The sequence below is a fragment of the Danio rerio genome, chromosome 2, assembly GCF_052040795.2.
Source record: "Danio rerio strain M-AB ecotype USA chromosome 2, GRCz13ab, whole genome shotgun sequence".
Lineage (NCBI taxonomy): Eukaryota > Metazoa > Chordata > Actinopteri > Cypriniformes > Danionidae > Danio > Danio rerio.
In genome coordinates, this window is record NC_141022.1 from 60120001 (window position 1) to 60132500 (window position 12500).

Consider the following 12500-nt stretch of genomic DNA (forward strand, 5'->3'; position numbering starts at 1 on the left):
AAACAGCGTAGCGCAACGCCTCAAAACCACTCTTGCGCCAAGCTGAAACTACCAAAAGACTACTGCGCCGCGCCTTGCGCCACACTGCGCCGGGTGTATGATAGGGCCCCTAAACTCACAGCAGACAGATAATTCTCACTTTAAAAGAGCACGTCTGCAGCTACCGCATGTTTCCATCCAACATCTTTTATGAGGATTTTGGAATATTGCATAAAAAAAAGCTTAATGGAAATGCCAAGATGTGAATACATTTTTAAAAACACACAACGTTATAGCCTTTGTCTTTCATACGTCATGTTATGAATACCTCCACATGAATCTGTGTGTTGAGGATGTACGCATTAAATCTGCACTAAAATATCTGTTATTGTTACTTTCTTACTAGAAGGTGCAGTGATCAGTGTGTTGAGTGCATTTATTTAGCGGTAAAATTAAATTGGGTGCCTATAGCACTTTCACACAGTGATACCGGTAAATATCTGGAAAATTTCCGGAACGACTTTACCGGTATATTGAAAAAAGCGCTGTTCACACAGGCGAGGACGTTACGGAAATTTTCCGGAAAAGAGCATTCACACATCCATTCCAAAATACTGGTAAATTCTGACATCATTCACCACAAATGAGCTTTAAACGGCTGCGCTTGTGTTTGTAAACATTTGACTAAATTACAAACTCTGTGGATGATCAATATTGTGAACAACTTTCGCAGGATCACTTTCGCATGTCGAGATGTTCATAATATGTGCGTGTGCAGGCGCTCACAGGCTGTTTCACAGCCACACGCAAAGCTTGAAGGTAAACAAACAACGGCTTATCATAAGCATCTCATCGATGATTATTTACACAGTTGGCATTAAGAAGAACATATAAACGTGATCTGACTAACTTCTAGCAGCTAAATGTGTCTGGAAAAATATTCAAAGGCTTTTATTCTCACAAACCGCGCGGACGTAAATGCGTCTGACTGTTCTGATTGGCTAAAGCAGACGTCTCACGTCAGCACGTTCTAGACGTGCACGCGCTTATTACGGCAATCTTCCTTCTGCATTCACACAGCGCAGCATTCCGGCAAATTGCCGGTAATGTTACAACTTCTCTTTCCGGAAAATAGCCAGAACGAATTTACCGGTATTTTCAAAAAGGACCTGTTCACACATACCTTTCCGGAAAACTGCCGGCAATTTTCCGGAAAGGTCTGTATGTGTGAAAGGGGCTTTTGTTGCATTATTAACTAAATAAAAGTGACTACAATTAGTCATTGGTAACGTTGCATTGTTTTTTGCAACATGTTATGAGCTGTCAAACAGCATGTGGATACATCTTTCCTGCAAATAAACTGCAGAAATTGTGGCATGCTGCAAAACATTTTCATCTTATGTTTTGCTGATGACGTCACCAGCGACTAGTCGACGTTGACTCGACTTTGATAACATGAAAGTCGACTTCCAAAAATCTAAAGTTGTAAACCCCTAGTCTGCACTCCCAAAGAGCGTCTCTCGCCTCCAAAAGCCACCACATGGAGTTCATTGTGTTTCATCTTCTCATTTATTAGAGAAGAAAACTCCACAGTGGCTTCTCCAAACGCACTAAGTGAAGTTTATTTATAAGCTAATTTGGAGAGGATCGCGTAATTATGATTGCTTGCAGCCGGCCCCACGTTATTCAATTTATGATTCACCAATCAGACGATTCCTAAGTCACTATACATACCCTCAGTTCCATATCACAGCCATCTTCGTTTTCTAGAATCCCCCCTTCCACCCCTGCTCCTCCTGCTTTCCTAGATGGGTGGAACGGTGGCCCAGTGCTTAGCACTGTTGCCTCACAGCAAGAACGTCACTGGTCAAACACACTCCACTCCATTTAGAAAGAATACGGTACCATTTACAGAATAAAAAGCCTAAATTTTGTAAAATATGGGAAACTTTCATAAGGTACTTGGATGGGAGAAACAGAACAGTTGTTTTATGCGGATATTGTTAAAATCATATGGCAGCTCCCATTTTCAGTAATCTTTCTTACGGGTGTGCACTACAGACGGAAACTGACGGGTGGGGGGGTATTATAGGGTATTATTTTCGTTGCATACTGTGATCTATTTTGTTTGAGTTCGTATATATTTTGTTCTTCTTTTCCTTCTGTAATGATAACCAAGTTTTTTTTTCTTTTCTCTGTCAATTCAGATAATGGTTTACATATTCATATGTAGACGCTGTAAATTGTGTAAGTAGACCAAGGGAAAAATTGTATGTACGTGTGTAAATATGTGTATGTATATATACATATAGACATGTAGTAATAATTATAGAAGGAAATATTTTGTTTTAATGTCTTTTAATTTATTTTATTTTATTTTTTGCATAAGTAAAATGTGGAGGATCTTTTTTATATATTTGTAAACATTCTGTAATTGTACATATTCTTCCAATAAAAAAAAAAATAAATAAAAAAAAACGTCTCTGGTTCTAGTCCTTGCCAAGCCAGCTGTTGTTTCTGTGTGGAGTTTACACGTTCTCCCCATGCTCACGTGGGTTTCCCCTGGGGTTCCCCAATTTCCTCCCACCGTCAAAAAACATGTAACTTAAGTCAATTGACTAATCCAAATCAGCCCCATGAACGTGCTCCTAGTAAGTAGTTATCTCTTAAGAGCATTCACTACATGTTCATTAGCTACTACAGCAGGGGAGTTCTCCAGATCTACCTGAGCTCAAACTCCCCTCTCGCTCTGCAAATGGGAGGGAGCCCCGGGCTCGAGGATCTTATGAGCTCAGGGCTCTCTCCCGGTACAGCATGCTAAACAAGCTTTATAATCATTCATCAGCTAAGAGTGAACTCTTAAAAATTTCTCTGACTCATATTAGCTCCATTTTAGCAAGAAGTGATGATTTAGTTCTCTTCTGTTTCTCATTGGATAAAAACGCAGCTCTATAAACAGATGTTTTATGCAATATTCCAGATTTACACATAAGTTGTGTTTGCATCATTGGATGGAAACTAGGGTTGTAACGGTATGAATTTTTTACGGTATGATAATCGTCTAAAACAATACCACGGTTTGACGGTTTTGCGGTATACGGTATGTTACAAATGTTACAAAATAATAGAACAGTGAAGCAAATTTGACTTTTTCCAAATAATATATTTTCAGTTACTATAAACAACACCACTTACAATGAACAAATAAAAAAATAAGAAAATAATAAATAATGTGTCAAAGTCCAAATAAAGTCCAAATAAACATGGTGCAAATCCTCAGTAAAAAATAGATATAAATATTTACTATACTATAAATAGTTACATAACGAAACTAGATTCAATATGGAACATCCTTAGGTTTTATGTGCCAGCATGGATATGGTTGTCTGTGGATATGGATTTGGATATGGTTGTCTGCAATGCAGACAAACAGCTGCACCTTCATTTGCGTCTTTTGAAAACAGCAAGAGCAGCAGTTCGTCTTTGCTGTGTCACTGTTTTGTCATGTTTCTGTGCTGCTGTGCATGCAAAAGTACTTAGTATGAGAATTATTTCATGCAAAACTTTTTTTTTTTTGCGTTTTATTTAGCCGCACAGAAATGTATGCCTATCTCTCATTCCGTGTTGTTCAAAAAGCTCATTGTTGGTCCACAAACAAAAGCGAAACCTATGCTTATTGGTTGTGATATAGCGAGTTTGAACCAATCTGGGCATGGAGGAGGGACAATGCATCAATGTATCATGTCAGGTTTGTCCGGAGACACAGACGAGCGTTTCTTTGTCAAATCAGCGTTGTCAAATTTTGATGACGTAATCGCACTGATTCCGGAGCCTCTGAAAGTCCGCGAATGTTACGCACTGGAAAGCTGAGATTCTCTTCTTTATGCCAATCTTTGAATTGTATGAATCGGATCAGCGGATCAAAAGTTATTAAACATTTAAGAGCAATACTTATTTTTAGCCGCAGGCGGCTGTCTCGGTCTTTAAGGGTTAAAACCGTTGATATGCAATTGTTCATGGTATGATAATCGTGCACGTTCAAATCGTGGTAAACCGTCATACCGGTATATTGTTACAACCCTAATGGAAACACAGCTAAAGTCAAAGTAACATCCTCCAGTCATGATTCTACTTACGAAGTAGATGTCAGTGTTTGCGGCGAGCTCTTCCTCCAGAGACTCTCGGCTCTGGCTCTGGGACAGCGGATCCGCTGGGGGAAGCTGCGTTTGAGGGTTTGCATCTGCTGATTCAGCGCTTCTGCTTTCTGCTTCTGGAGGATCTGCCGGCGTCTGCTGCTCGGAGTCTGCTGGAGGAGGATTTTCCTGATCATCTGGAGCTGAAGATGCTGTTTGAGTCTCCAGATCATCAGCAGGGTCTGAATCTGCAGGAGGAGGAGGAACCATCTCCGTCTCTGCTGCAATGCTAAAAAAAAAGACAAGAAATAATGGGCAAAAATGATTTTGCTGAACAATTCATACAATGTTGTGCAGTTCTTAATTTGTAAATTGTGAGGTCCCGGAACAGATCGGGGTAACAGATCCGGCATGTTGCCCGAGGATGGAGAGGTATCGCACACGAAAGTGGAGAGCGGGGGACGGGTCGGTGGTTGGTGCGGTGGATGGCAGAGGGGTCTCGCGGATGAAAGTGGGCGGGGCAGGGGTGTCGCGGATGAAAGTGGGCGGGGCAGGGGTGTCGCTGATGAAAGTGGGCGGGGCAGGGGTGTCGCTGATGTTACGTTGAGAGACGTAGTTTAAAGTTATTTTTGTTTATATTGTGTCAATTGTCTTTTTCCCTGTTCTTCTTTTGTTGCCTTGACTCCTCCCCTCCTGAGTTTCAAGCAGGTTGCTGATTACTTCCCACAGCTGTGTTCAATTACTATGGAGACGTGAGAGGGGATAAAAACACAGGCCAAACACTAGGATGCTGAGAAAGGAGCTTTTTGTTGGACTTTTTCTCCTGTTTTGAGGTCAGTCAGGGAGTCAGTGTAGTTTTGTTGTTGATTTTCATCATTGTTTTCTTGTAGTTTATTTAGAGGCTTTACTCCAAGACAGAACCCTGTTTTGTTTGTTATTTTGGCTTTAGTCCACTCCTGAAGCTAGAGCTTCCTTAACACATTGTGTGTTTGGTTTTGTAAATAAACTTTTGGAACTTTACTCTTTGTTGTTGTGTTGTGACTGGTCCCAGTTTAGTGCTCTTTAAATTAATATTGTTGCGTTCATTGTATTTTCCCCTAGACTTGTGTAAGACGTAACACTGACGAAAGTGAAGAGGGTTGGGGAGTCATGGAAGAAAGTGAAAGTGAACAGCGGAAGGGGGAGGAGGGCGGTTGAGGAGGAGGATCACTAAAATGAGGTGCCAGATCAGATTTCAGGGGTGCCGGATCCGGCGTGTTACGACACAAATTAAGCCCTGATGTTTTATTCTTGGATTATTATTATTATTCTTTTGGATATGGTGGATTTTAGGTTCTACTGTAAGTGGCTCTTAATCTAAAATGTTAATTAAAGAAAGAATAAAAAAGCACTGTGATGGCAATCTATTCATAGTAATTGAAAAATGTAAATTAATTTCTTATTTTTATTGTACTAAAATAAACGTTATTCGAGAGATAAATATAAATATTAAAATATAGTTTAATATTAATTATAATAAAAGGTAAAACATTGTATTTATTTGCAAAAAATGTAAAAAAATAATTGCATCTTATATAAATATAATAATACATACAGTTGAAGTCACAATGATTAGCCCCCCTGAGTAATTCCCCCCCAGTTTATTTTTTCACTCAATTTCTGTTTAACGGAGAGCAGATTTTTGATTGTTTTAATAACTCATTGCTAATGAGTAATTCTTTTATTTTATCATTGCCATGATGACAGTAAATAATAATTTACTAATAATTCTAATAATTTTGTCCTTAAAATGTTTTAAAAAAAAATTAATAACTGCTTTTATTCTAGCCGAAATAAAACAAATAAGACTTTCTCCAGAATAAATAAATATTATCAGACATTCTGTGAAAATTTCCTTGCTCTGTTCAACATCATTTGGAAAATATTTCAAAAATAAAAAAAAAATTAAAGGGGGGCTAATAATTCTGACTTCAACTGTATATAAAAATGCATTATTTAATGAGGGATAAATGAAGAGTTCAGATACAAAAACCAGTGCCAGAAGAAATTTCATTTAAAATGAGCATTTTTCTTAGTCTCCTATGCTTATTTTCAGTTATTTTACATTAAAGACAATAAAAATAACCTATTCTATACCATAACAGTGAATGACTAAACCTGCACAGAGGAGTCTGAGAAAACAAGGTTCATTTTAGAAGACTATTTCAGATGGCACTTGGAGGTTTTTGCATCTGAACTCTTCAAATGTAATTTATGTTTGTAAAAATGAAATATTTGTCTATATATATAATCAATATAACAATTACATTAATAACAAATAATAATTACTTCATTCTTTTTTAAATAATATTTGATATAATAATAATACGATGACAAATGCAATATTTAAGTAGTATATTAGTTATTTGTAATGAAATGTGTATTTATATAGTGCATTTATTGTGTATGGCCATACACCCAAAGCGCTTCACAATCATGAGGGGGGGTCTCTCCACACCACCACTAGTGTGCAGCATCCACTTGGATGATGTGATGGCAGCCACAGGACAACGGCGCCAGTGCTTCACCACACACCAGCTATTGGTGGAGTGGAGAGACAGTGATAGAGCCAATTCGGTGGATGGGGATGATTAGGAGGCCAGGATGTGCAAGGGCCGATGGTGGAAATCCAGCCAGGACACTGGGGTTACACCCCTACTCTCAGTGGCGCAAAAAGGGAGTATGCAGTATATGTTTCAAATAATATATATATATATATATATTTGTTAAAAATGTTTATTCAGCATTTTATACGCGTATAACATTTGACAGTCTTTTATTTCACTTTTAGCACTTTTGGTCAATTGTTCTTGCAAAGACAGACCTTACACTCTCACAGTATGCATGTGAGAAATAATTGCAATGTTTTTTTGCCCTTTAGGACTCCCATGTCTATCATTTTTTTTTTTACAAATGTACTACAAAAAGTCCAAAAGCAAGGCTAGTCAAGGTGCTATAATCATTTAGTGAGGGAAAATTAAATTGAGAAGAAATTTGGGGTGGTATGAGATGCATTTCTTTGCGACTTAACATGCTTAATGTAATTATACCTTTTACTACTTTATACTATTTCAGTTGTGTTCAGAACTGCGAAACTGTATTTTTTGGAGCATGTTGATATCTTTATGAAAAAATATCTTTAATTTATTGATGGAAATATTTTCCACATTTTATCACTTGTCTGTTATAAAATATAGTTGGATTGAAAGGGCACGCAAAAGTTGAAGTCGCATACCCATCAGTAAATGTGCAGTTGCGCCCCTGCCTACTCTTTACAAGAGGTGCCATGGGATTTTTAATGACCACAGAGAGTCAGGAGCTGAGTTTAATGTTTCATCCAAAAGACGGCGCCCACTGACAGTGCAGTGTCCCCTTCACTTTACTGGGGCATTAGGACTCACACAGACAAGTTGAGCACCCCCTGCTGGCCTCACTAACACCACTTCCAACAGCAACCTAGTTTTCCCATGTGGTCTCCCATCCAGGTACTGAGCAGGCTCAAGCAGGTCTTGAGCTGCAGGGTGATATGGCTGTGCAATTATTTTTCATTGATCATTTTAAATAATTACTTTTATTCATCACATTGTTTGTTATACTTAAATATTTCAGCAATTTACCTGCAGATCATCTCACTATTAATCAACCTCACTTTGTAAAGCAAATGTGTTGCTAAATTATTTGAAATATTTTAGCTAAAAATAACATTTTGGAAATCACTGCCTTAACCTACAAACCAAAACACTGCTCTGAGATCAGTTTCAGTAGAACAAACAATATTTTTTACTCCTATAAAAATGCTTCTTGATTTAAATATTTGTACAGTATATACAGCGGGGAAAACAAATATTGAACACGTCACCATTTTTCTCAGAACACATATCTCTAAAGGTGCTGTTCACTTGAAATGTTCCCCAGATGTTGATAACAACCAAAGAAATCCATATATGCAAAGAAAACAATCTAATTAGTTTACAAATGAAGTTATGTGTAATAAAATGAAATGATGCATAGAAAAAGTATTGAACTCATGAAGAAAGACATGGAAAGCCCAGACAGCAGCTGAAATCTCTCAGTAGTTCTTCAACAAGCCTCAGCCCTTCCTCAGTATAAATGAATATCAGCTGCTTCAGTCCAATATCTACATCAGCAGGAGGATAAAGATGAAACCAGAGTGGACATTTCAGCAAGACAATGATCCAAAACACAGCCAAGGAGACTCTCAGATGCTTTCAGAGAAAAAAAAATCAAGCTGTAGAATGGCCTAGCCAATCACCTGATGCAAATCCAATAGAAAATACAAGATAAAGCTCAGATTTTCTAGACGAGACCCACAGAAGCATCAAGATTTTGACACTCACACCTGAGCAATGCATGTGACTTCATTCTCCATATGAGAGGCGTCTTAAAGCTGCAGCACCAAAACAACCTTTAAAGTATATAAAGTATTGAACACATTTCAGTAGTTCAGCACTTTCTCCTGTGTCATCAACTCATTTCTCAGATGTTTTAGTATGGTTTTATTTTTATGTTTGTATTGTTTGGGTTTTTACCAATATCTGCTTAAATTCCATGTCAACAGCTCCTTTAGAAATATTATTCCCAGGAAAAAACATGATAATGTGTTCAATACTTATTTCCCCCCCTAAATATGGACTAGAAACAATACAATAACTCAAAGTGAGGACTGCATGTTTTTGCAGTGTACAGACTCACATCCTTGACATTTTCTTAAGAAATATAAAAAAAACAACTCCAACATTGATATCGCTGAGTCCTGTGTTTAAGCTGACAGACAGACTGAACAGAACTCCTCAAGTCTTTCCCTGATGTATTAGCAGTGACAGAAGTGCTGAGTTTGAGTGTTTAGCATGAGTTCAGAACAGATGGTCAGCATTAAAGCCGCTCAGCAGCACAGATGGACAAATCCACACCTGAATACCACAACACTCCTACAGTGAGGGCTTCTGGGTAATAACAGACCAAAACTGCTGATTCAACAATATCATTCAAACGACAACTAAAAACCCCGTCTCTGCACCTGAACCCCGGTGAACAACCCGACCCCCCAGTGATAGCATCAACTATCACTTGTGTGTATTGCCTCTTCTTTCAGAATTGACTAATTCCTTCTCAATTGTAGTCACTTTAGACAAAAGCGTCTGCTAAATGACTAAATCTAAATGTAAATATAGCTGCAAGCAGCAATTAAGGGGCCAAGCACTTTTGGCCAAAAGGTGGCGCTGCTCCAGAAGTTTTTGAGTACGTTCAGGGCATGGGGTTAAAGATGCATACCATGTTTTGTAATGATATGTGAATATGTTGGTAAAATATAGCATTTTTGGCCAAAAATCGAAATGGGCGACGCCCAAAATGGCTGACCGGTGAAAATCAGACATCATTCGACTCGACATGCTCAGCCGGATGTAATGAGACCAGTTTTATGAGTTTCGGACGAAAGGTTGAGACGTTATAAACAAAAATGCAAGTTTTTTTATATCTCTGGACCACTAGGGGGCAGTGCGCCAAAACTCCGCATATAACCTCAGACCATAGTTGTTATAACACACACCAAGTTTGGTGTGAATCGGTGAATGCGTTACGGAGACATCGCCTCAAGTCCATTTTTGCAAGTCCTACGTTAAATTTGATCGCAAGTTACACGAAAACGGTTGGTCTAATCAACTTGAATTCCATAACTTTTGGTTGGCATGGTCTGTAGATCATGTGATTCAATTTGGGTGTAAATCTGTGAAACGGCCTAGGACGAGTTCAATCAAATAGGTTTTTCGAAAAATTTAAAATAGCGCGAAAAAATTAATGACGGAAAATGACGTCATAGGGTGCGTTTGAATCGGACTGAGCCAAGGAATCAGAGGAAAAAAGATTTAGAGCAAGAGAGTTTGATTTTCAGACTTCATATTTGGTCTGATTAATGATGAGACTGTCCTCTATCATTGCGCCAAATTATACAACTTTCCCGCATACACCTATAAGGGCTGCCATTCAAATCTGGCGGAAGAAATGGAAGAAGAAGAATAATAATAATAGGAACGTAACGGATCCAATAGGTGCCTACGCACTTACGGTGCTTGGCCCCTAAAAACACAAACGTATTCCATAAATCCATCAGAAATGGCACATAGTCCTTTGTGCGTGCTATTTTAGCATGATTTTGGATGCAATAATCTTAATCTTACATAATATGCGTGAACATGACATGAATTAGGATGCAGTCAGAGAGACGGCTGATAAAGGATAATGCACAGCCGGACTAAACAAATCCCAAAATTAATCCCCTATACATTTACAGTCATGCATTTGGCAGATGCTTTTATCTCAAATGCACCATTTGTTCATTTTCTGGAAATCTTAAGAAAAACTCAAAAATCCCTCATGGGTGATTTATTATTGTGTGCTGTATATGGCCCTTTATGTTTCTTTAAATGCAAATGAGCTGCCAAACCACACCCCCTTTTTTTGGAAGAGAGTGGGGCTTTTACAGCTTGTGCTTCTGTATTAATTTTATTGTTGAACATGAACACATTTACACAATTGTACATTTTTTTTACCTCAAGAATCATTAATTTCAGTCATTTATATAAAGGAAAAGAAACTAGGAGAGAAACTACACTTGACGTTTATTTGGAACAACAAGAGTGTGAGTAATTAACAGAACTTTCATTTGTTAGTGAACTAACCCTTTAAGAGTATTTAAAATGATAGTTCACCCCAAAATGAAAACGTTCTCACTATTTACTCTCCCTCCTGTGGTTCCAAACCTTTACGAGTTTCTTTATTCTGCTGAACACATAAGAAGATATTTAGAAGAATATCATTAGCATAAATGAGTTCACCCTTCGCAGATCTCTCTTTTAAATGAATGCTTTCTACAGTATGCTTTACAATAATATATTTGTACATATACATTATATTAGTCAGTAACAAAAACAAAACTAGAACTAATCTTACAAAAAAAAAAAAACAATAATTAGTACACCCAAATTAATATTCATTTATTAATTTTCCTTCGGTTTAGTCCCTTTATTCATCAGGGGTCGCCACCGTGGAATGAACCACCAACTATTCAGGCATATGTTTTACACAGCGGATGCCCTTCTAGCTGCAACCCACTACTCGGAAACACCCATACACACTCATTCACAAACACACACTCATACACTATGACCACTTTAGTTCATCAAATTCCCCTATAGCGCACGTGTTTGGATTGTGGGGGAAACTGGAGCACCCAGAGGAAACCCACACCAACATGGGGAGAACATGCAAACTCGGCACAGAAATGCCAACTGACCCAGTCAGGACTCTAACCAGTCAATTTCTTGCTGTGATGCAACAGTGCTAACCACTGAGCCACCTTGTCATCCCACAAAATGAATATGTTGGGGGAAATATAAAATATATTGCAATTTATACAGGAAAAAAATCAAGAGAAGCTTAAAAAAACATATAAAATTTGTATTAATAGTTTGTTTTAAAGTATTTGAATTTAATTGTATTATCTTTCTATTCCTAAAGTTGTTCTGTGACCAAACTCTTATTTTCATGAACGCAACTGTTGAATAAAACTGTTTTGATTTGACCACAAATTATTCACTCAGAAATTGATAAAATTACTAATTTTCAATGGTAAGTGCACTCATTCCTGCTGACAACTCTACTATAGAAGTTAATGATTACATTTTCAGCATTCTTCAAAGTATCTTCTTGTGTTCAACTGGAGAAAGAAATATAAACTGGTAAAACAAGTGAAGGAACACTGAACTGTCACTTTAAGAATGTGAAAACAGAACAATCCTGAGTAAGATGCTGATGTTGCACTGTGTGTGTGTGTGTGTGTGTGTGTGTGTGTGTGTGTGTATTGCAGTGTCTGACGTACTGTGTCTCTGGATCAGTATGTGTCTGAGAGGCGTCTGTCTCTCTGTCGTCCTCGTCTTCTTCTGTTTCTCTCTTCACCTCCACCTGTACAGTGATGGTCTGCTGATCTTCTTCATGCACATCCACAACCTCATGAGTCCTGCCATGAAATAAACAAACAAACAAACAAATAAATAAATCAATTCATCAAATAAATAAACAAATAAATGAATAAATAAATTAATTAATTAATTAAACAAATAAATAAATAAATAAATAAATAAAAAGCTTTTATATCAGGCAGAATGATGACTTTTCTTTCTGTTATTGTATTGTTTCCAGTCTTCTTGTTTAATGAAAAAAGCATCACAATTATTTCATGATTAAACCACATGATTCTCTTTCAGATCTGTTTTTGACCCATAAAAAAGTTGCAAAAAGAACGCCTTTGCCTTTGTCACATTAATAGCTAGA

At 37.6% G+C, this 12500-nt stretch overlaps 2 protein-coding genes across 10 annotated transcripts in view; both read right to left on the minus strand.

The window, feature by feature from the left end:
• pip5k1cb (phosphatidylinositol-4-phosphate 5-kinase, type I, gamma b) overlaps nt 1-12500 on the minus strand; it is a 754787-nt gene that overhangs the window by 638545 nt on the left and 103742 nt on the right. For 5 of the 9 annotated variants that reach the window (XM_087238424.1, XM_087238421.1, XM_087238422.1 and 2 more), the window contains 2 exon segments: nt 12049-12186; nt 4116-4401 (listed from right to left, as the gene is read on the minus strand). The exons of 1 other annotated variant lie outside the window; for it this stretch is intronic. In XM_087238424.1, coding sequence (XP_087094550.1) covers nt 4116-4401; nt 12049-12186 — 424 coding nt within the window. 9 annotated transcript variants of the gene reach the window in all.
• The window catches only part of btbd2b (BTB domain containing 2b), a 1074195-nt gene continuing 1065250 nt past the window's right edge, over nt 3556-12500 (minus strand). The window contains exon 9 of the transcript XR_015479167.1: nt 3556-4059. The gene's annotated coding sequence lies outside the window, so the exon portion shown is untranslated. The remainder of the gene's footprint in view (nt 4060-12500) is intronic.